The sequence below is a fragment of the Phasianus colchicus genome, chromosome 2 (genome assembly GCF_987193195.1).
Source record: "Phasianus colchicus chromosome 2, bPhaCol1.hap1.1, whole genome shotgun sequence".
Taxonomy (NCBI): Eukaryota; Metazoa; Chordata; class Aves; order Galliformes; family Phasianidae; genus Phasianus; species Phasianus colchicus.
The window spans coordinates 108,897,868-108,921,541 of record NC_143437.1 but is presented as its reverse complement, the minus strand read 5'-3'; the positions used below and the strand labels follow the sequence as shown (position 1 = coordinate 108,921,541).

Here is a 23,674-nt window from a genome sequence, read left to right as displayed (position 1 = left end):
AGTCACCCCCACACTTCTCTATCAATAACATTTACTATGGTTTTAAGAAAAGTTCTGCTTGGAGCCTCTTTCTTTCCATTATGCTTTTTCACTCAAATCTCTGCATTTAACAGAACAACACTGTGTTTTCACGGAACAGGTTTATGCCAGAATTCTTGTCAAAGCATTGAAGTGTGCTACATGACACATTCTTCAGGAGACATTCTGCTATCTGCTTTGTCAGAAGGGCAAGTACTCTTCCCTATGCTTTCTTTTGTATCTAAGAAAAACAAAAAAAACCAAAAACCCCATATGTTCCCTAAGTTTTTGTTTTTAAATCTCTTTCCCCCTTTCACAAACTGCAGAAAAATGAAGTGGTACCAATTCCTTTTAGTTTCAGTAATTACCACAACAGTCTGTGAAAGCATTATGTGTACTCCTGAAAAGGCTGGATGTGGCTCTGGGCAGCCTGGTCTGGTGGTTGATGACCCTGCACATAGCAGGGGAGCCGAAACTAGATAAGCATTTTGCTCCTTTTCAACCCAGGCCATTCTAGGATTCTATGATTCGGCTGTACATCAATTAAATCTACGCTGGAATGATTAATCTATCATAAACTATTTTGCATTCTTCCTCCATGTTTTCCCACCTAATTTCAAACTTGAAATTTACTTCAACTCTTGGACAACTCTTATTAACAAGTTACCTTCCACTTCAAGGGCTGTCCCCATCTCCTCATGTACTTGTGATTGCTTCTCTTGGCTTTCATCAGAAAGAACACCCAGAACACAGGCAAGTTCTTCATCTCTGTATGCTTCTGGTAACACCAACTGGCCACAGGTGTCGGTGGTCTCATCTCTACCCTCACTGTCAGCAGCAGAGAGGAGAGGAATCTTCGGAATGGCATCCTTATCATTACATGCTTTCCTGCCATTCACTTCACTCATCTTTGCCAGCTCTGTTTGATATGGCGACGTCAGCAAAGCAGCACTGTGACTCTGTGCATCCTTGCTTATCCCACTGCTTATAGATAACTTTGAGTTGTTACACATGCTCTCAGGGATCCATCCTTCTTCAGAGCACTCCATACTGCCATTCTGATTTATGGTCCCATTGTGTTCCTCCCAAATATTTAAACCCTTACTACCACCTGATGGCCTCAGGCAGCCTTCAGACACGCAGCAGCTCCCAGCAGCCTCCTGCTGCTCCTCCCTCAGCTCCGGAATCATCGCCACCTGCTCCTGGGCCTGGAGGAACTCCTCATCGCTCAGCACAAACACAGTGACCGGGAGAAGAATTTCGAAAACCTCCGACTCTGAAGACAGAAAAGAATACCGCGTTAACGTTATCCCCCAAAAACTCTTAGCAACCCAGCCCCTTAAAATGAAACACGTAGAGCAGCACCCAGGCACGGCGCTCCCTCAGCCCAAGACGTGGCCGCCTCTCCCTCCCAACCCGCAACAGCGCACACAAAACGGCCGCTGCAGGCGACTCGAGCCCCGCCGGCTCCTCAGCGGAGCACCTACCGTTAACCACCTCCTCCAGCTTCACCTGCCCCAACGACACCTCCATCCTCGGCCCGAGTGCAGCTAACCCTGCAACGCCAGCAAGCAATGCCCGCTCGCCCCCCTCCCGCACACCGCCACTGCGCCTGCGCGCGGAACAACTTCCGGAGTGAAAGGTCACGGCTGCCGCCTTCTGATTGGACGGAGAGGGAGGCGTTGGGATCCCGCCGTTGCGCTGCGCCCCTGTGAGGGGTTGAGGCCGACTGGGTTCGTGCCCAGCCACGGGGCGGCGGTTGGAGTGCCGCGTTCAGGCCTCGTGGCCATCTTTTTCTTCTCGTCAGTAACGTACCCGTCCCGTGAGACTGGGTCTAAAAGCTTTTTAATAATAATAATATAGTAATAGTAAGCATACTTGTCCCTGGAGGGGTGTAAAAAGGGTGCAAGAGCATCGAGCAGGGATTTAGCGACGGGATGAGGGGAAATGGTTTTGGATTGGAGGGGGACAGGTTGAGACTTGGTGTTGGGAAGAGGTTTTGTGCTGTGAGACACTGCAACGGCATGCCCTGTGAGGCATTCCTGCAGGCATTCAGGGCCATGCTGGATGTGGCTCTGGGCAGCCTGGGCTGCTGGTTGGCGACCTGCACACAGCAGGGGGTTGGAACTGGGTGAGCACTGTGGGCCTTTGCAACCCAGGCCATTCTATGATTCTATGATTCTATATTTGTTTTGAACAGATTGCTGTCAGTTGTTCTGATGAGCCTTCAGGCGCTGCCAATCAACTTTCAGTCCCTTATAATAACGTGATTAAGTAATTTCATAACAAATTTCTTATGTAAGGCTGGAGAGAAGAGTGTGACATGAAGGTTCCTCATGCCAAAACCATCTGAACATCCACAAGAGGGCTCTATGGCCCTCTCTGTGGGGCCGTATGCTCCGTGGTTGTGCTCGAGCTCAGATAAAGGCACTGCAGTGAGAATCAGAAATACATGAGAGCTCACAAACAGCCCTGTCCCTGTTCAGCTAGTTCAGAGCATCCGTTGTGGAAAAGGAGGCAGATCTGATTTTTAGATAGAAATTTAGGAAGCATACTTCACATCAGTTGTAATGATCACTGCAAATAATATCCCACACATTTGTTGTTCCCATTCAGAGGTGTCTTTCAAAATGTACAAATCCCAGATTTGAAAGAGAGACTAAAGTGCAAGAAATCCATTGTAACCACTTGTCTTTTTGATGCTTGGATCTTATACCTGTTGAATAGTGAGAAACCATTGAGAGGGACAGTTCCAAGTTATGCATCAATTTGTTTTGAACTAATCCACTGCAGTGTTTCCTCAAATAATCACAATGAGATTTCATAGAATCATGGAACTATAGAATGGCCTGGGTTGCAAAGGAGCACAGTGCTCATCCAGTTCCAACCCCCTGCTATGTGCAGGTCACCAACCAGCAGACCAGGCTGCCCAGAGCCACATCCAGCCTGGCCTTGAATGCCTCCAGGGATGGGGCATCCACAGCCTCCACAAGTATGCTACATATGGTTTGTTTATGGAAAAGATTATTTACAGACATTAGAATTGAAAATTGACCTGAAGAGCTTGATTGTTAAGCCACCTCACCCAGAAGGGAAAATGTTTTTGCTTTTGACTGGGTATTAATTGTTCAGCTGCTTCTTGACATGTTTTTTTGCATGTTGCAACTAAAGCTTTTCCAAACAGTTCCAGGGCAAAGCTCAGTCACCTCACTCTGGAATTGTTCTCAGTGGGCACTTTAGACTTAGTCACCTCTTTTTTTCAGGGTGAAAAAAGTGAGTTTAAGTGGTGCAGACTAAATCCATTCCACTGTTACATTACTGCATGGTCAAAGCAAGCTGCCAGGTCTGTTTTATTGGTAACATCAACCTACCCTTCCCATAGGTTTATTCATAGAGTCATAGAATCACAGAATCACCAAGGTTGGAGAAGACCTCTCAGGTCATCCAGTCCAACCGTCCACCTACCACCAATATGTCCCCAATAAACCATGTCCTTTATCACCACATCTACATGGTTCTTGAACACCTCTAGGGATGATGACTCCACCACCTCCCCGGGCAGCCTGATCTTCCACTCTCTGAAGCTGGGCTCTTTGAACTGCTATTTGATCATACAGTTATGCTTATCCAGTAACTCTGTTAGTAAATTAAACAGTACCAGGGCTTTTTTTTGCTAACTGGAGGCCTTTTGGCATGATCTGAGCTGGTCGTTTCCATATTGTGAAATTCTCTTACCTTCCAAAATGGAGTGACCAGTTCTCAGCTGTCCATCCATCCATCCTTCTCTGCCGGGCCATGCCGACAGATTTAGTTGTACCAGAAAACAGCCCAGACAGCAGAACTCAGTCCATCTATCATGTAAATAGTCAGCAAGGTGCTGGCCTGGCTTGGATCCAGGCAAAGTAAAAAAAATCCTAAGCAATTCCCTGGCACATTTTGAAAGATGGCATCCACCAGGGGTGATTTCCTAGTACAGAGAGTAGAACGGGGAAACAAACAAAAAGAGTGATCAGAGAAGAGTCATTTCCTCAGTAAATCAGATGAAGATCTCAACCATCAGTGAAGTCATCCAGAATCACAATTGCTACAAAATAAATTAAAACCAAGCCAGTCAGAACAGCATCCACCTTCTTTTCTCCTCTTTTGCCCATGCTTAGAATTTTGTATTAATTACCTCACCTATCTACCCTTCTATAAGTCTTCATGTAAATGTTGGGTTTATGCATTAAAAAAGAACTATTCACCCTTAGTATGTGATACAGCTGACCTTTAAATGTCTGCATTAAAAGACAACCTCCATAATTTCCTGAGGAGCTTCCATCTGCAAACTTAGCTCACGTGTCATTAAAAACCAAAGCTTTCTGAGTTTGCAGCCTTTTCCCCAGCTAAACATGTCAGGTCCCTCACAGCCTATTTCTTCTTGTTTTTCTTCTGGCTTAGGTTATACTTACAATAATGGAAAAGTGCAGGAAGGACTTTTTATGTCATTCATAAATTCTCTCCAGTATTGCTCTCCCTCTGGATGTTGCAGAGTTCCATGTCTGTCTTCAAGCAAATCTCATAAATGGAAAGACAAAATATCACTTTGCTTTGTGTAAGTGTCAGTTATACAGCATGTCAGAAGTTACTGAGGCTTTCACCAACTGTAAAACAACAGGAAGTGTGAACTTCTTAATTGAGTAGAATGATTACTGAAGTGATTTATCAGTCAAAATACATTATATTTGCAAAGGATACATTGTAATTAAGCACAGATCAGAACCCACAAGCAAGCACTGTTTTAAAAAATACATTTCATGTAGTGCTGAACTGAAGGAGCTTTTCAAGAAGGTGCTAAGAAGAAACTTCTAGGGCCCTGAATTATCCCAAAGCACCACCTTGTGTCGCATCCCCAGAGACCATGGCAGAATGCCATAGGAAGACACTTTATTCTTCCCCTGGCAGACAAAAACAACACTTGTTTTTGTTTTTGTTTTTTTCCACGGGGTCATTTGCTGTGCCTGCATTTTAGCACGTCTGCCAGCAGCAGCAAAGTTCACACTGACACGCTTCTCCTGCAATCACTGTTGTTCAGTCAGAAACAAAGCAAAATGCCCATCCTTTAGGCAGGCTTCTCATCAGAGATGTTACAAAGGAGAGATCTCATGTCAGAGGCAGAGAAATGAAAGCACCAAGGACTTTCCTACCTAAACAGAGAAACTGGAATACAGTTCTGTTGTCCCAAACTCAGTGGAAATACAAATGGGAGTTAATGCTGTGTACTGACACAGAACATCCCACAACCCATGCTATCTCCTTCCACCAGTTCTCTTGCCTGATACTGCAGTACTGCTCTTCAGAACCAATGCCATTTCATAGTGCAAAAGAGCAAAATTCTGCTTACTGCCTCTCATTAAAATAGAAAGAACTCTTTCAAAGTTTAAGTATAGTTTTTAGGCAACACTCTGAGAGAAAAATTCATTTTCAGCTTACCTGAACATCCAAACTGGGCTCACTTTTCAGCAGCCTACCTTCATGCCTTAGCTGTAGTTCTTTAGAGAATTGCTGAGCACAAAAGTTCTGTTCCTACCCCAGAAAGAGCTGCGTTTCTCTAATGGAAGGTACAAGTCTGCACATCTCAGAGGAGTCTGTTCAGTTCACATAGTGCTTTGAGATTTACAGCTATTATTGAAATGGCCATTGTTATTCTTGTTTTTATTAGCTGCTGACCATCAGGAGGATTTTGAAGACAAGTACCAAGTAAGAAGCTGCGTTCCTGAGCAGAACTTTACACGAGGACTCCATTATATGTTTTGGGTAATTTTTTAGAATCTTTCTGTTAATGTATCTGGATTCATCCAAGAAGCTTCTGATGGAATGGAATCAGACTGATACAACAAAGACTGGCACTTGCATGTCTCCTTGTGGGATCAGTTTATAGCATTCACAGAATCACAGAATGGTTGGTTTGGAAGAGACCTCTGGAGACCATCTTATCCAATCTCCTGGTTAAGTTAAAGATAATGTATGCTTCATCTTCGCAGGGATAGCTTGAGTTTACTTGAGCCTGAAACTGAGCATTTCTGTTTCATGACAAATGCAGAGTTTCAGACTGTATTTTTATTCTCAATATGAAAAAGTCCCCACATGAATAAAAACCTTCCTACCCAAAGAAAATTGTAGCTTTTAAAATATGTGTCTACAATATATGTGTTCACATGGATAAGAAAATTCACTACAAAATGAAATTGTTACTTCAAAGCTTATTTTTCTTCTTTTTATCGTTGTATTAATTCACTATCTTCTGACATTACAGTTCTGCTGGCCCAGGATGTTATCTTACCACAAAGAGATGATACCCTGTCAAGATACGCTCCAGGTAAGGATGATCAGTGGAATGGATAGTTTCCAATATAGTGGGTGGAATTCAGCTGCAGTTTCAGAGTATCTTCTTTAAATATTGTCTACGTGGAGCTGCTCATTAAATTGCTGTTCTAGAGAGGGATTTTCTGCACCTAATAGAGCCTAAGGTAAGTCCAAGCTACATGAAGTAGGTACTTGCACTTAGCTGAATTGTTTCCCACTTTCTACTGACTAGTTCTCCAGTAAATATAATGGGAGCCCAGACTATTTGTGTATATTTAGGTTTGAAGTTGATACCAGATTTCACTCTATGCTATTTGCCAGTGGGATGAGAACCTTCTGAGAGCAAAATAGTGGCAAGAATTTAAAGCGTCTTGGCCATTTAATATTATTATCATTTGAGTACACCTGAGGCCATTTTGGGCTCATCATCCAGAACCTGAAACCCCGAACGAGGTACATTGAATGCTATTTTGTCAATGAGGAAACCTGACATACTTTTTTAAGCCATTATGGAAAGCAAAGCCATGTAGTTCATTCAAGGCAACCCAAAATTGACTGAGATTAAGCAAGGATGAAAACTACTTGGGCCTGTCTCCACTAAGATCTTATGTTGACTTAGCCATCTGATTTAGAGACGAAAACACATTTTTGAAGCTTGTCAATGAAGACGTTTGGAGTGAAATTCTTCAGACCACATGCGAGTGTCTAAATCTGAGAAAATTATCCCAGGCTCCCTTTATTGTCAGTTGGAAGAAAAAGACATTTAGAGTGTGAGTCATCTGACCTATTTTAGATGTCCATTTTGGAGTGATGAGTTGCAGATGAAATGCCGATTCTCTTCGTTGAATACCAAATGAATAGAGGGCAATTAGCTTAGATATAGATGTCTAATGGGTTTAGATATACTCCTCCCACCCCCATTTCAGAGTACAATGAGGTTTTGCTTTGCCCTATCAGCAGCAAATAGCTTTATCACCCAGCAAACCCGATAGCTAATATGAACTCTGGTGCAAGACTACTCTGCATGGAGATTAGAACAGCCAATGGAACTGGAGATCCATCTTCACTTGGGAATGATTCACAGCTTCCTGAGGTCAATGGGAATCTTTCCATTGGCATCAGTGGGCTTTGTAAACCATGGGGCTTAGGCATACATTAATTTAGCAGATGAGTGCCACAATTTAAGATAAAATCATTCTTCTGTTTTTTATTATTAATGTTTTGCCAATCTCAAAGCAGAGCTGGCAAAGCAAAGTGAGTTACAGACTAATACAGGGGCTCAGTCAACCATAAAGGCTGAGTAAATGTAGTCTGTTAATGTATGTTAGCAAGATAATTCCTTCCTTTAGTGCACAAGTCTTCTCTTATTTGGTGGATCTAGTTCACAGTCTTCATTATCATAGCCATCAATATTTAATCCCTTTGTCCATCTAATCCAAAGCTACCATTGGTCTGCGGTTTACAAAGAGCAACTTCCCCATCCAATCTGAGTGTTATCCTTTGTCAGAGACTCAACGGACCATTCAGTTGCCTCCTCAGAGAGGAGTAAATTAGGGTGCCTAATTTAAACTGATTAGCCGGGATCTTATGATCTGTAAAGGTCAGGTCACCTCCAGCTGAATGGAGATGGGATAATGTTTCACATGGATGGTGCCTGACTATGTTTTACTGGGTCTGTCTGGGTTGGAGTCATGGAATCAAGGAATCATAGAATGGCCTGGGTTGCAAAGGCCCACAGTGCTCATCCAGTTCCAACCCCCTGCTGTGTGCAGGTCGCCAACCAGCAGCCCAGGCTGCCCAGAGCCACATCCAGCCTGGCCTTGGATGCCTGCAGGGATGGGGCATCCACAGCCTCCTTGGGCAACCTGTTCCAGTGCCTCACCATCCTCTGGATGAAAAACTTCCTCCTAATATCTAACCTAACTCCCCCCGTCTCAGTTTAAACCATTCCCCCTTGTCCTATCACTATCCACCCTCGTAAACAGAGTCAACTTCCTCCACTTTCCCCTCCATCTCATTTTGTCTCCCCACCTTGTCAGTATGTTCTTCTCTGCCTGATAAGAAGAACCATATTCTTGAACTGAGCCTGAAACATCATTAACCAATAATAAGTAACATAAAAGAACATTGTAGATTTTGGGGTAAGTGAAAACTGTGGAGAGTAAATGTGAGGGTTTAAGTATTAGTTTTATTTTTGTGGCACTGTGGGTTCTTTTGCAATACTTCTACTCACCCCACTGCTCCGATCTTTCTTTTCAGTTTCTGGGAACAATTGCTGTGTTGTACTTGGAGAATGCCTGGGAGAACATAATATTGCCTACTGGCAGAGCCTTATAGGTACACACCATTTTCTGTGGCAACAAAGCAGCAACTTTTGTTTCTCCTGTTGTTCAGGTCACTGCAATGACATTCTCACTCATACTGGGATCATTCATGTACGGATGACATCATTAGTCCTGATCATGTTTCTACAGGAAGAAATGGGTCATTGAACACCTTTGGGAAAATAATGACAAGGTCACACAGCTAAAATATTTGTCATTTTAAATAGCTAGCAGGATTCAGTGCTGCTGTGTGTCCTGAGGAGTTTCTGATTCTGGAAGTAGGGGAAACAAAGAGAATATACTCAAGTTTAAAAGCTTAACTCAATATATGAGATGCTTACATTCCAATTTGCTCTTTGCTATAGCTTTTTTCTTTTGCATAGAATAAGTATCTCAGGACGGGATCCAGTTTGAACATGGTACCTAAAGGGAGCCTATAAACAGGAGGGGAGTCAACTCTTTGAAAGGATAGATAACAGCAGGACAAGGGGAAATGGTTTGAAGTTGAAGGAGGGAAGATTGAGGTTGGATGTCAGAGGGAAGTTCTTTGCTCTGAGAGTGGTGAGGTGCTGGAACAGCTGCCCAGAGAGGCTGTGGATGCCCCGTCCATCCCTGGAGGTGTTCAAGGCCAGGTTGGATGGAGCCCTGGGCAGCCTGGGCTGCTCTGAAATGTGGAGGTTGGTGGCCCTGCCTGTGGTGGAGGGTTGGAGCTTCATGATCCTTGAGGTCCCTTCCAACCGAAGTCATTCTGTGATTCTGTGACCCACTGTCACATCAGCAGACACTTGCAAACAGCATCTGACCTTATTCAGATTAGATGCATTCTCCATCCAGAGCTCCTCTCTTTCGTTATTGAGTCTAGTCAAGGTCTGGGAGATGGACAAAATCTAAAACTTTTAAGTGGTTATATTTAGCTGAAATAAATTCTGCTTCTAATGTTAAGGTTATCAAATCCAATTAAGGACACATGATGGACAGAGATTCTAATATGTTTAGTAGGAGGCCAATAAATAAACCTTGTTTCTAATGTTAGGGTTACAAGTACATGTGATAGACGGATGGATATTTAAATATATTCCATTACAGGCAAAAACAAATTAATATTATCCTGTCAACTCTACACACTCAAGTAACCACAAGTCAGGATCACAGAAACAATGAGTAAAGAAAGCATCTTAATCATGGCTCGTTACTTATCTCATGGATTGTGTGTTATATTGTTGTGGTCAGGATTTTTTAAATAAATGATGGCCTAGAATTTTCCCTTCTGAAAGAATACAGAAATTCTCTCCTAATAAGGAAACAGGGTCTACAAACAAACAAACAAACAAACAAACAAACAAACAAACAAGTTTGCAATGCAGGCTGAATAGAAAATGCTTCTGGGGAGGGATGTTCCGTGTATGTGCTAGTGATTTGATGGGTACAGACAAGAAGAAAGCTTTGTTGACATCCATAGCCTAATCTGGGGGCATGAGGCACAGAAGAATTTAATCAGTTGCCAAACAGCCAAGAGGAAGGCTGTGGCAAGGCAAGGAACTGAAGCAGTGCTCCCCAGGGCCCTCACCACAGGGCTGGTTTGGTTCTTTTTCCCAGGCTAGGTTCATCTCTGATTTTTCAGTGTAATTGAGTGCAGAAAGTACTCACAGTTGCTGCTGTTGTTTTTAAGCATGGTCTACTACAGAATAATCTGAACCAGCCTCTTAAGAGTGAGGTAATATTTTTTCCAGCATACAGAACATTAAAAAGCAAAGAAATATGGATCATGCCCCATCTAGAAGTGCAGCAGCAATGCCTAGCTTTGCTGAGACCTTTTCTTTCCTTTCTTGTTTTTCACTACAAAGTGGTCCTTGAAACGTAATCAGATGGGCAACTCTATTAGCAAAGCATAACTGAGCTGTGGCTTCTTTCCCCCACAGAATGCAGTCTGAAGGCTGAAAAAGAGACCCGAAAATGAGTTTGTAAATTTGATAAAAGAGACCCAAAGCAACAGAGGGTCTTGAGGTGAAGCTTCGGGTGCTGTCCCTTGGACTCACTCAGCCAAGCAATATCTTTCACAAGAAGATAAGAGCTGGGGAAGTTGCCTTAGCAGTGGGGTGCATCAGCAGGCAACTGTGCTGATGGCTGCTCTTAACAGGGTCGTTTTGAACGATCCTCTTGGTGCCACCTCAGCTTGTTGTAGAAGTTTTGTCCTCCTCATTCCACCTGATCAGAATTTGTTACCATCATTTGTCTCTGTTGTGTCTTTGTTTCTCAATCTTTCTGTCCTCTTTCTCCATTAAACATGTTTCAGGCTGAACAAGGATCCCGTTCTTTTCCATCCAAGAGAAGCATCTCCATAATTTTCCACTTAGTTTTCACTATGGCTTTTACGGGACTCAGTCTCAGCTATTTTTCTCTCTAAATAATAACTAGTAATCCCAGCATTTCTGAATTCCCTGTGTGGGTCCATTTAGAAATTAGTAACAGTAAAATTAGCCAAATCCTAATATGAAAGAAAATTGGCCTCCTCCTTAAAACTATTGTTGTTGCATTACAATGGTGCTGAGAGGCACAAGCCAATAGACACTGCACTGCATCCACACCCTGAGCAGAAATAGTAGGAGGTCAGTGAGACCTTGACTAATGCACAGTCCCAAGGGATAAATCAGAAGCAGAGAGAAGAAGGAAGTAACTTGATGAGTGCCCACCATAGGCAATGGCAGGGTGGCAATAGCAGGGCTGGAGCAGGACCTTCAAATTCATCTGTAGTGCCATGTAGTTCAGTTCCTGATTGCACCCTTGAACTCTGGGTACACAGCCATATGTCACATCCCAGTATCACAACCCTGGGCTACTGTGTTCCTGTCTTTGTGAAGAAACAAGCAGGTGACATAGAGGCAGGTACACCTTGGAACTTCAGTCCTGCAGACAGCATTTGTAAAACATTTGTCAAAATTTGGGGGTACGACTGTTTATGAGGGTGAACAGTGATAGGACAAGGGGGAATGGTTTTAAAGTGAGACAGGAGAGGTTTAGGTTGGATATGAGGAGGAAGTTTTTCAGCCAGAGGGTGGTGAGGCACTGGAACAGGTTGCCCAAGGAGGCTGTGGATGCCCCATCCCTGCAGGCATTCAAGGCCAGGCTGGATGTGGCTCTGGGCAGCCTGGGCTGCTGGTTGGCGACCTGCACACAGCAGGGGGTTGGAACTGGAGGAGCACTGTGGGCCTTTGCACAGGCCATTCTGTGATTCTATGATTCCATGATTCCATGATTCCATGATTCCATGATTCTATGATTCTATGAACCAGGCAATGCCCATAGGCAGCACAGGGTCAACATTAGCTTGCAATATTTGGGTAAATTTTATCAGTATGCACTTTAACTCATTTCCTGCAGGTAGTCAAAATTACTTTGATCTCTTGTTTCCCCATGTGGCAACCTTTCCTTTGACTGCCTTTAAATAAATACAACTGGCTCCCCTCAAAACAAATCCCTCTTTTCTCTCCTTCAGTGCAGCAGACAGCACAAGAGCAGAATGCAATAAACGGACTCTACAAGGGGAAGCACTGGGTGGATTTTGTTGTCCTCATACCTATGTTGATAAGAGTCCTCTAGTGTTTGCCCTTCCATGTGATGCTGTGCCAGACATCTCCGTTTGTGGACATCAGCACCAGATCCTGTTCTGTCCTGTGTCAGTTCTCCAGATGCTGTTCCAAATATCAAAAATAAGGAAGAAAGAAAAGAAGGACCAGTTTCAGCTGTCCTTTTGGAGGGATGCGTGGTTCAGAACTTACCCACAAAGTGGAGAGAAATTAGTTCTGTCTTTAAAAGGAAGAAAGAATGCACCAAAATTGTGCTTAACCATATGATAAGGAGGCAAAGACTGAAAAATTCCTGTCTTCAGGTGTTCTCAAAAGTCAGTTCTGAAAAATGTATAACTTCTTTCCACGGTCCAATGGCACAGAGCAACTGCGAATAAATGAAAAATGGGGCCAAAATGCAAAGGAATATTGATGGATACACCTCAGAGGAGCTTACTGCTGAAAACTGTTCTCAATGAATTGTTGAAAGATTTCTGACAAGAGTCCCCTCATGACTATTTGTGCAATACCCAGCGTAACAGGACATGAACACGGATTTGAAACTCTGAAAATTAGAGGTTTAGGGCCGTTCACACCACTATTAAACTGAGGTCTGAAGATACCCAGCATATTAAATCCAAGCAGGTTTGCATTACATCAAATTCCACGCTACAGGCAGTGCTATTCAGGCTTCTCTTCCTGACAGAAGTTTTCATTTTATGTTAGCACCTTTGGTGCCATTTCCTTCCCACTTGCAGTGTATTAGTGTCTGTCTTATCACACCTTGCACAGAAACAACGACAATATGCTTCACGCTGGCATGTTGAATTAACCTTTTCATCTCTCATTACCATCTTTCCCTTCTCACCTCATGTGGTTTTGCTGCCTTGCCTTGTTTTTACAGTGCTTCTGAAATCAGTGCCTTCCATTTCAGATCTGGGAATTGTTCAAACTTTATTCTTCTATCTGTCTAATTTAAAGTCTACTTTCTTAAATTGAGAGGAAGTTTCACCAAATAATTCTAAAATGTGAGCCTCCAGAATTGGGCCTGTCAAGATGGTAATGTTTAATTGTGCTTCAGCTGTAAACAGATAATTCAGATCGATGTGAAGTGCAGAAAGATAATACACTGTGTACAGCTTGCTATTGTTGAACGACACATGAATAATGCTCTGGGTTTGGGATCAGTCAACTCTTCTGTTTTTAATCATTGATTTTCTTTCACCCATTTCATAACTGAATTGTTGATGTAACCCTACCCCATGTGATGCAAGGTTCAGGGTTTCACAATAAATGAAATGCCATCTGAACCAGCATGAAATATCCACACAGTGTAATCTAAGGTGTCCACAGAAGTTGGAAGAGGATGCAGCCAGTGGGGCCTCCGGGGAGTAATTAATTCTCAGCAAAAAGTTCTAATTCTGCCTCTGGTTTCTTTTTGCTTGCCTGTACAAAATTCATATTTTGTTTCAGCTGTGAGGATGGATCATGCAACGAGTGGGAAAGCAGGAGGTCTGGCTCGGTTCCGGGATCCCTGAGCTGAGCCCTCCCCTTTGTTTTCACCAGGAAGGGTCACAAAGGAACGCTAGGTGAGCTGACCCTGTCATACAGGCAAGGAAACATTCCCAAGAATTTTCTTCATCAGAATTCTAAGCAGCATTTGAGCACTGACCGTCCTTTAAAACAAACAGTAACGTCTCGTCTGATGGCTGTACCTGGAGATTCCACCATTTCTCAGTTAAATGCTTCACCCAGGATGAGAGCAGAACCCACACACAACCAAGGGGCACAATCTGTCTGCGTTCCCAGAATTAAATTCAGGTTGTCTTTGAAACTGGTGTTCTTCCTGCTTATTGGGAATGATCCTGGGCCTGTTTGAGCTGCCTTGTTCCTTGGAATGGCTTTGGGCCTTGCTAGTTTGTCCAGCCTAAAACCTAAAACTGTGGATTTAATAAGGTGAACAGACAAATCCCAGCACCTCCCCTGTGGTCTGGCATTGTTTAATTTACAGATGTTACAATTTTGTGCGCACTACACTGAGTTAATTGACAGAATGCTCACACTACAAGGCACATTTCTCAGACATCATATCTGTCTCTCTTTTTAGCTTTTCTGATAAAAGAACTTCATTTTATATCAGTGTGTATACTTTCTTAGCCTTAGTCTTAACCAATACTTTCTTATACTCCCGAGGCTCAGGAAGCATTGCAGCAAACAGCCACATTCAGCTGCTTACCTGTTGCTGTTAGGCACTGCAATGGCTGCCCAGGGAGGTGGTGGAATTGCTGTCCATGGCAGTGATAAAGAGGCTGGATGAGGAGCTGCGAGATCTGTTTTAGTGCTGGTGGTAGCAGTGGTGATGGGAGGACGGTTGGACTGGATGATCTTGCAGGTAGTTTCCAACCTTGTGATTCTATGATTCTATGATTCTATGATTCTATGATTCTATGATTCTATGATTCTATGATTCTATGATTCTGTGTTTGAAGAACACCAGCACTGAGCCCCTAATGAATGGGTGCTTGATGTGTTGAGTTAGGTGCTATCATTATAAAACCCTATGAAACTTTGAATGAAACCACAGGAAAAGTTGCCTAGAGAGGAGTTCCACCCAGATAGGAGCCCAAGTTCCACCGGTGTTTTCCTTTCCCCATACGTTTTGCCTTTCCATCTTTACTGCAGCTCAGTTTCAACAGGAAGCTCACAACCTTTATGTTTTCTCTGATGAGATCTTTCAGGCCAGCAATTTCTATCACTGCATTTGCTTCATGAGCTCTGGAGAAGAGCTGGTGGACTGTCCCGCCTCCTTGCACTTGTGCATGCCATAAATGCTTTCAGATTCCATTGTGCTTCTGCTGACTATGGACCAAAATGGGATATATTGGGGGTTTTTTCAGAAGTGCTTGAGCTGCCTCCATAAAAGCCAGCCCTAGTGGAGAAGTGGTTTATCACGGAAGAGTGGTGCAGGATGTGAATTGTTGGGCTGCAGCATTTGATGGAAAAGCATTCCCTCTCCTCTCTCCTCCACTACATCTCGCCTACATCTACGTCCTGGCAGCAGAGCTGTTGAGGTAGAATACTGCTATGGGTCAACAAAACTACCCAAATCTTAGTAGTGCTCAGTTCCCTTCAAAAATAAGATTTCCTTCTGTTGCTGTGGAATTAGTGCTGAATTTTGTACCTAACTTCTCTAGTCAGTGCTGGGGAGACATCCAGTAATTCTGTTCACTGCAAAATACAGTCAAAGGTTTTGGAGCGAGGACTCCCTTCAGAACCATACCAGAGAGTCAGGTAAGGTTTGTTTCTTCTCCCTTCAAACTTGCAGTTTAGATGCAGAGCAATCCAGCTTCAAATGGAGAGGAAAGCAACTCTGGTAGATGAAACACTCTTGTATTTGAGTCTCTAAATATGGAGGTCAGAATTGCTTTCTCCATTGAATCATAGAATCATAGCCTGGGTTGCAAAGGCCCACAGTGCTCATCCAGTTCCAACCCCCTGCTGTGTGCAGGTCGCCAACCAGGAGCCCAGGCTGCCCAGAGCCACATTTAGCCTGGCCTTGAATGCCTGCAGGGATGGGGCATCCACAGCCTCCTTGGGCAACCTGCTCCAGTGCCTCACCACCCTCTGGCTGAAAAACTTCCTCCTCATATCCAACCTAAACCTCCCATCTTAGTTGAGAGGGCAGTGGCTCTCGACTGCATTGAGGACTCAGAGGGCTGTGAAAGCTACAAAGTCCCAATGTTTGGATGTGTTGGGTGCACCTGCTTGCTCAATTCAAGTCCCCAAAGTTTTCAGGGCAGGGATCCCTTGTGTGTGAATCCCAGACAGCTTTGGAAGGAGACAAGGACAGAGACATGCAGCAAACCTGGGCAACAGCATTTCCGTGCATGGCCAGTTTTGTTTTCTGGTGAAACTTGGGAGTTTTGGAGTTCCTGAGGTTCTCAAGGATTTTGGAAGTTTCAGGTTGCTTGAGGATCTTACAATGTGTCTGGACAGAGTGAAATAGGCCAAGCAGAGCATGATGCTAATGCAGCTTAGCACATCCATGAACTGGAATTAAATAATTGAGAATAGATCAGTTCTTTACTGCAGTGGCTGTGTGCTGCCACTGAAAGTCATGTTAATGACATTGCATGTACAGGTCTGTATACTGAGCACACCAAAATCCAGGCTGCATTGTACACTGATAGACAGGCCTTATTTGGAGCCTGGAGCAAAACTCAGCAGCGTTTATAATGATGGTGAGAGCATTACAATAACTTTAGGCTCAGGTATTATAAGAAGAATGTAAATTTGGATGGAAAGTTTTGCTCTGGCTGCTTCCCCACTAACAGCAGAAGAGGAATGATGCAGCACTCAGTTCTGCTGCTCTGCAGCTGTGCCCACTGCACAGAGCATCCTGCAGGTTTGCCCACCACAGTACCACAGAATGGTCTGGGTTGGAAGGGACCTCAAGGATCACAAATCTCCAACCCCCCCCTCGCCACAAGCAGGGCTGCCAACCTCCACATTTAATACCAGACCAGCCCTGTAAGCACTCTGCACATCCTGTCTTTAGTGGTGCAGCTACGAGCCTTCAGAACCCTGCAGCAAACAGCTTTCCTCTCATAATTCCAGAGGCCCCCCATCCCAGCCTCATGTTTCCCCTACACATCCGTAAGACTGGAAAGCAAAACCCCTCATCTGCCTTTCCGCCTTTCCCTGCGCTATCCTTCAGCTTGGATTTATTACCCACGGCTGCTGATGGATGAATGACAATTGTTTTTGGTCAGCAATTGCACTTGGAGGGGATGTGCGTTGTGAAGCTGCTTGACAAGCCAAGCGGTGGGAGAGGAGGGGTGGGAGGGGAGATGTCTGCCAGGCGGGCGGGCGTGCAGTGCCAGTGGCTGCACTGAGCTTTCGCTGTGTCCACAGGGGGTGAGCCTTCCTCTCACCCCAGCCTTCTCCTCTGCCACACAAGAGGAGGAGAGAGGAGAAAGCAGAGGGTCCCCTGGCCCCGGCAGCACCCAGCTGCCTGCCTCACATCTGCAGCAGGCGAACCACGAGGAAGAGTCCCTTTGCCGCCACAGCCACTTCACTTTCGATTTAAAACCTTCACCTGCTTCCACACGGGATGATGGAGGAGCAGTACGTTTCCAAACTGCACCCGGTAGTGGACTATGGAGCTGGGGTCTTTCTTCTGATCGTAGGTGAGTTCTGCTTGCGCAGCCTGTTTGCTTGAAGCCTGAGCAGAACGGGGCTGCCCCATCCTTTGCTTTCATGACTTGCCAGCACAGGTTTGCCTCTGTGGCATCACAAGTATTGAAAGTAAGCTGTTTGCCTCCTATATGGGATCCCAGCCCTGCACACTGAGGGGGGGGGGCAGCCTGTCCTGCAGGGCTGAGCAGGGAGGGCAGCATGGTGTGACCCTGGGAGGGTTTCCCTATGGGTGAAGAGCAGCTGCGTTGCTCAGAGCAGGTGGTTTGTTTGTGTACAGCTGTTTATTTGCAGAGGAGCTGGACTGCACGCAGTCGCTGAAAGACCAGCATATATTTTTATGTGTCAAAAGGGAGGATTTTGGCAGCAGCACTGACATTAGGACTTTGTATCTCACACCTCTCCATGCACTGCTCTCACCGTGCTGTCCCCTCAGTCGTGCTGACAGCAGAGAATAGAATTCATCCTGAGAAAAATCAGTATCTGCACAACAGTGAAAAAGTAAAACAGAACCCAAGCCGAAATGTCAGCTGCTTTCTCACAGAGAAGCAAGTGCAGAGCTCAAATAATGGGATGGGGTAGCAAGAAGGGAAGTCCTTTGGCTCCTGCTGCTGCTGTTGTGATATTGCTTTTGTGCCCCTCTGCTACCATCTCACAGTGCTCCTATAGGGTTTTGAGGCACCCTGGCTCTCAGGCATCGCTTGTATCTCTGTATCTCTGTATCTCTTGTATCTCTGTATCAGAGTCCTCTGTGCAGCTTGGGAACATCCCACGTACTGAGCAGTGAGCTACCAGAGCCTGACATAGCACTGTATTGTCCAGAGCTTCACCAACACACATCCCGTTGAAATCTTTCCCTTGAAGTCTGTGCCCATGTGTGCATTTATGCCAGTGCATGTAGTTCAGTTTTGCTGCATGCCCCCTGATTTGTTTGCCTGTGAGCACTTGATGAATGGGTTGTATGTGAGCAAATGCAGCCTTCCTGTTTCCACTGCCATGAGAGAACACGACAGAATCTTTTCATCATAGGATCATAGAATGGTTTGGGTTGGAGGAGACCTTTAAGATCACCCAGTTCCAACCCCCTGCTATAGGCAGGGACACCTCCCTCTAGTCCAGGTTGCTCACAGCCCCATCCAGCCTGGCCTTGAGGGCTTCCAGGGATGGGGCATCCACAGCCTCACTGGGCAACCTGTGCCAGTGTCTCATCACCCTCACTTTTCCTGTATCCTTCTTTCACTTCTGACTTCAGAGGACACCTTCTAAGGAAAGCCTTTGATCAAAACATTGCTCCAGTGCAGTGTTCACTTGTAAGAGAAGAGAAAATGAGTTGTTTAGCTGCATGTTCTTTTGACACTGTTGTCACGAACACTTTAAAGCCCTGTGGCATCGCTGAATAATGTATGTCCAACAGGTCCTTTTGCAAAGCAGGCTCTGCTCTCCAGTTTGCCTCTGGCAAAACAATTTCTTCTCATAGGAAGTAAGCAGGGATATTACCAGAGAACAATGGAGGTGGATGGGTCCATTCTACTTGATGTTATGTTGTGCAAGGTACTCTAAGAGAACAGGTGTGGGCTACTTACATGAGATTGGATCCAGGGGTGAATAAGTAGAATGTAGTGCATGGAACAGGAAGAGGAGTAATGTGGATGTCTGGTGAAAGGGCAAGGTACAGCCTGCTATTCATATGACAAAATTTCTCCTCTTTGCTCTAACAAGTCCTTAGCAGAACCACTGCCTGACTGACATCTATCTTCTTCTACCCTTCAGCCCCAGGCATTTATCACATCCTTTGTGTAGTTGCATCTCATAGGCGTGCTAAGTCTGTCGTATTATTGTCTGTGCCAATTCCTCTCTTTCAGCCATCCTGACAATCCTTGGAAATTCTGCTGTCCTTGCTACAGCAGTGAAACGCTCTTCCCTCCTGAAGTCACCGGAGCTGCTTACAGTCAACTTGGCAGTAGCAGATATTGGGATGGCAATCAGCATGTATCCGCTGGCCATTGCATCTGCGTGGAACCACGCCTGGCTGGGAGGAGACGCGTCCTGCGTGTACTATGCCCTGATGGGTTTCCTTTTTGGTGTCTGCAGCATGATGACGCTGTGTGCCATGGCTGTGATTCGATTCCTCGTTACCAATTCATCTAAATCTAACAGTAAGTCATTGCGTCTCTGGGAACCTCATAATGATGCATTTGGGACATTATGTTCAGAGAGGGGCTCTGCTGAACATGGGGTGCAGTGTCAGGTCAGTAACTGTCTCAACTTTAACTGCAATACCAAACCTCTACCATTCCTACTATCCCTCAACTAGAGGGATCTGGCTGAATTCCTTATTAAGCAGTGAGGCTTTTCACTTCTCAGTAATATCGATGAAACAACTTAGTTGTTGGGAATGGAGATCCCAAATATTTGTTGCACCTGACTGTCTTATCTTCTCATTTCTCTGCAAGCAGAGGTACTGAAGCTTGAGTTGTGTGCTGGTGTTCCTGGTCTGGGATTGCAGTTCACTTGATCCTGTAAAGCCGCGTGACTTAACAAGCTTTAGGCTGGCACTGAGGGCTGCACTCATGGCTCACCCAACCCACGGATACCCCCAGCATATTTGCAGCCACCATCCTTATGCTGAAGCACTTGTTGCAAAAACTGTGTGGCTGAGGTGAGATCCACATAGATTTGCTGTCTTCTTTCTTGCAGGTAACAAAATCTCTAAGAATACTGTTCACATCCTGATTACTTTCATCTGGCTCTACTCCTTGCTCTGGGCCATTCTGCCCTTGGTTGGCTGGGGCTACTACGGCCCCGAGCCATTTGGCATCTCTTGCACAATAGCCTGGAGCAAGTTCCACAGCTCTTCCAATGGCTTTTCATTCATCCTGAGCATGTTCCTCCTGTGCACAGTCCTGCCTGCTCTGACCATCGTTGCCTGTTACTTGGGAATTGCCTGGAAGGTTCATAAAGCATACCAAGAAATCCAGAATATCAACAGGATTCCTCACGCAGCTAAACTGGAGAAGAAGCTGACATTGGTGAGTTATCCCAGTGAGGGGAAGGGTCTGCAGTAGCCAGGAGCTTGCAGGGAACTGCTCCTGCTCGTGTGTGGTCTGCTCATTTGACCCTTTGTTGCATTTGTCTAGCATTGGTGAAAGATGGAGATGTGGTTACAGTCCCACCCATACTCTGACCCCCTCAGGGGGCTCCTGGAAGCTGTCATTTCAGGAGGATTATAGGCCACAGGTACCGTGCAAGCTGTTTGTAGTCAGATACACCTGTGATTTTTTTTGGATATGAGAGATTTCCAGTCATGCTGGAGTAACTGATGAATCCATTCACATGGTAGTTGGAGTGGAGGTCCTGTCCTGCCTAAGCGTTTTAAATGGACTGAGAGGCTGTTCCATATGAGAGTGATAGAGACATCCCTATAGAAACAGGTGTTTTTTTAAAGATAATGTTATTTTTCACATAAGCACTATGTGACATTTCCTGCAGAAGAGCTTAGACTCAAGCTTTCTGGAGGCCACCCCATTGATAAGCCATGCTTTCTGGCTGGGCTGTTTCTCCCACGGCGTATTGCAGTCAGAGTCAGGAGTGGGATGAGAACAGCTCCTTCGTAAGAATCGCGGTGTGTGTGTGCTAGGTGGAGCAGCAATGCGTGCACTGCCCAGGATCACTTATTGCACAAGTAGCAAGCTCACTGCTTCAGGTATTTCACTTGAGCCCATGCCCATTCATTGCAGGCAGAGGACTGAAGCCACGTTTCCCTTTCAGATGGCCGTGCTCATCTCTGTTGGTTTCCTGAGCGCGTGGACGCCGTACGCAGCAGCCAGCTTCTGGTCCGTATTTAACTCCAGCGATTCCCTGCAGCCCATCGTCACGCTGCTGCCGTGTCTGTTTGCCAAGTCTTCAACCGCCTATAACCCTTTTATTTACTACATCTTCAGCAAAACTTTCCGTCAGGAAATCAAACAGCTGCAGTGCTGCTGGGGGTGGCGAGTTCATTTCTTCAGCACCGATAACTCCGCGGACAATTCCGTCTCGATGATGTGGAGTGGGAGAGATAACGTACGTCTCTCCTCCAATGCAAAGGTGGAGAGCCAGGGAGCTGCAACGCGCTGACATGCAGCAATGCTTGCAGAGCATACGTCAAGATTCTGACTCACTCGTGGGTCCAGATAAGCAGGAATGCAGCATGCGGAGTTGTCACTGAATATCTTATGTTGAATACTAAGTTGTAAGTATATATTTTTAAACTGCTCCCAATTACTGTTTTTAAAATGCACAACAGCAACAACAACGCTATTTTTTTCAAGAATTTCCACCGTAGAGGAAATAGATTTCTGTACTAAACAAGACCATCATCACCTTTGGTCGCACAAACATTCAGGGAAACAGCTATAATTATTATTATTTTTTTTTTTCCTGCTTCTAACTTTTTAATGCAACCTATCTGGGGACCCTCGGCTCAGTCAGTAACAGCCATCAGAGTGAAGAGCAGCCTGAACATAAAGCACTACCAAATAAGTACATCTGAGAAAGCAGCTTTCCTGAATCACAGAGTGGTTTGGGATGGAAGGGACCTTGAAGCCCATCCAGTTCCAACCCCTTGCCATGGGCAGGGATACATCCCACAGACCAGGCTGCCCAAAGTCCCATCCAGCCTGGCTTTACAGACAGAAAGACATACAGGCAGCGAGAAATACCCATTGCCAGGAAAAGGTGATGAAGTGGTTTTTATCTACATATCTGAAAGAGATCAACAAACTACACCCTTAGAGGTGCTGTTCCTCAAATCACAAAGCATAAAAAGGAGTCAAGCAGCCTTGGTCTGAAGAGGCTAGGTGGGAATGCAGGAGCCTTCTGTATATCACAGACAGCAGGATGAGATCTGAAGGACCCTCTTGGCAAAGGGAATTGTGCACTTAGGTTGTTGCTGGCTGATATCTCTTCTAACATAAAGCTGCATGAACATTTGTTTCCTGGAGGAGATGGCTGGGAATGGCATGCCAAAAGATGGGGCCAGGATTACCTGCCTGGCAGACAGTAATCCTGCAGGTGCACTGAGATGCTGAGTTCCTCACTGGCTGGAGGGAGCACCAGCAAAGACATTTCAGTATATTTGCAGAGTGCCTGTCTGATTTGGCACAGTTGGCAGCCATTTACCACTACCAATGGGGCTGACAACTCCATGTTAGCCTGTTAGCAAGCAGCTCTTTCATAGCTGTGCTGTTCCAGCAGCAGAGAACATATGGGAAAAGCATGTTCCATCTTAGCTTGCCATCCCATAAGAAATCCCTAATTAGGCAGGGAACTGATCCCTAGCTTGAAGGAAAGTCAGTTCACCTGAATATTTTCTCTCCTTAAAGGGCCTAGTACAAATAGTGCATGCTGGGCAAGAACCATTCCTTCCCTAGACTCATGATTTTATTTTTCAACCTTAATACGACAAGAGAGAATTGATATACGTTAACAAGTCCTAATCTAGAGCTTTAAAGAGCCCTCCTTCAAGCACTTAAGGATTCCAATTGAAGTTGGTGGGAATTTAATTTACTGAACTCAAAAGGAACAAGATTTTGAAGATAATTAGAGTTTAAAAGCAAGGAATCTATACTGCAAACATAGGTAGATGGCTCATATTACCAGTGAGCAGAGAAACCCTAAATAGGAAGAAAAGAATAAAAATAGTGTCATTATAACAAAGGATTTTCAGTTCCTTCTAGAGGGGAGGCAAAAATAGTGAGAGTTGAGGATCGATTTACATAAGGAAAGCCTAGCTGTTAAATAAACAGCTATAGCAAGAACAATACTGGACAAAGGTACAGCATTAAGTGAGAATGGTCACTGAAATGAACTTCACAACTGGTGTCCCTCAGGGGTCAGTCTTGGAACCGGTGCTCTTCAACATCTTCATCAATGATAGACAGTGTATTTGAGTGCACCCTCAGCAAATTTGCAGATGACACCAAGCTGAGATGCTGGAGGGAAGGGAAGCCATCCAGAAGGACCTGGACAGGCTGGAGAAGCGGCCCATGTGAACCTAATGAGGCTCAATAAGGCCAAGTGTAGGGTGCTGCACTGGGGTTGAGGCAATCCCAGGTGTTTATACAGACTCGGATAAGAACCCTCTGAGAGCAGCTCTGCAGGGGACTGGGGGTCCTGGTGGATGAGAAGCTGGACACAAGCAGTGTGTGCTTGCAGCCTGGAAGGCCAACTGTGTTCTGGGCTGCATTG

At 45.0% G+C, this 23,674-nt stretch overlaps 2 protein-coding genes across 14 annotated transcripts in view; one reads left to right on the top strand and one right to left on the bottom strand.

Annotated features, from left to right (window-relative positions):
• The window catches only part of LOC116236345 (uncharacterized), a 6,864-nt gene extending 5,161 nt beyond the window's left edge, over positions 1 to 1,703 (bottom strand). The window contains exons 1-2 of the mRNA XM_031604946.2: positions 1,506 to 1,703; positions 686 to 1,294 (exon numbers count right to left, since the gene is read on the bottom strand). Coding sequence (XP_031460806.2) covers positions 686 to 1,294; positions 1,506 to 1,551 — 655 coding nt within the window. The 5' untranslated portion in view covers positions 1,552 to 1,703. The remainder of the gene's footprint in view (positions 1 to 685; positions 1,295 to 1,505) is intronic.
• LOC116236346 (opsin-5-like) lies at positions 1,590 to 23,674 on the top strand. 13 transcript variants are annotated; one of them, XM_090136639.1, is made up of 8 exons: positions 1,703 to 1,820; positions 3,282 to 3,361; positions 4,459 to 4,612; positions 5,720 to 5,814; positions 6,314 to 6,376; positions 19,309 to 19,602; positions 20,144 to 20,475; positions 21,215 to 23,674. In XM_090136639.1, exons 6-8 carry the CDS (start codon positions 19,422 to 19,424, stop codon positions 21,560 to 21,562), a joined length of 861 nt encoding a protein of 286 aa, XP_089992765.1. In that variant the 5' UTR covers positions 1,703 to 1,820; positions 3,282 to 3,361; positions 4,459 to 4,612; positions 5,720 to 5,814; positions 6,314 to 6,376; positions 19,309 to 19,421; the 3' UTR covers positions 21,563 to 23,674. The 13 variants fall into 13 exon arrangements, 7 of the variants coding, with proteins under 7 accessions (XP_089992767.1, XP_089992768.1, XP_089992765.1 ...); XM_090136641.1 differs by lacking the exons at positions 1,703 to 1,820; positions 3,282 to 3,361 and adding an exon at positions 1,590 to 1,660; XM_090136642.1 differs by lacking the exon at positions 3,282 to 3,361 and having other exon boundaries at positions 1,693 to 1,751.

Bases quoted from the DNA above. Each gene is read 5' to 3' on its own strand.
- LOC116236346 (XM_031604948.2), top strand. From the start codon at position 17,364: ATGATGGAGGAGCAGTACGTTTCCAAACTGCACCCGGTAGTGGACTAT. The intron at 17,440-19,308 runs GTGAGTTCTGCT...CCTCTCTTTCAG, and splicing joins GGTCTTTCTTCTGATCGTAG to CCATCCTGACAATCCTTGGA. The intron at 19,603-20,143 runs GTAAGTCATTGC...TCTTTCTTGCAG, and splicing joins CAATTCATCTAAATCTAACA to GTAACAAAATCTCTAAGAAT.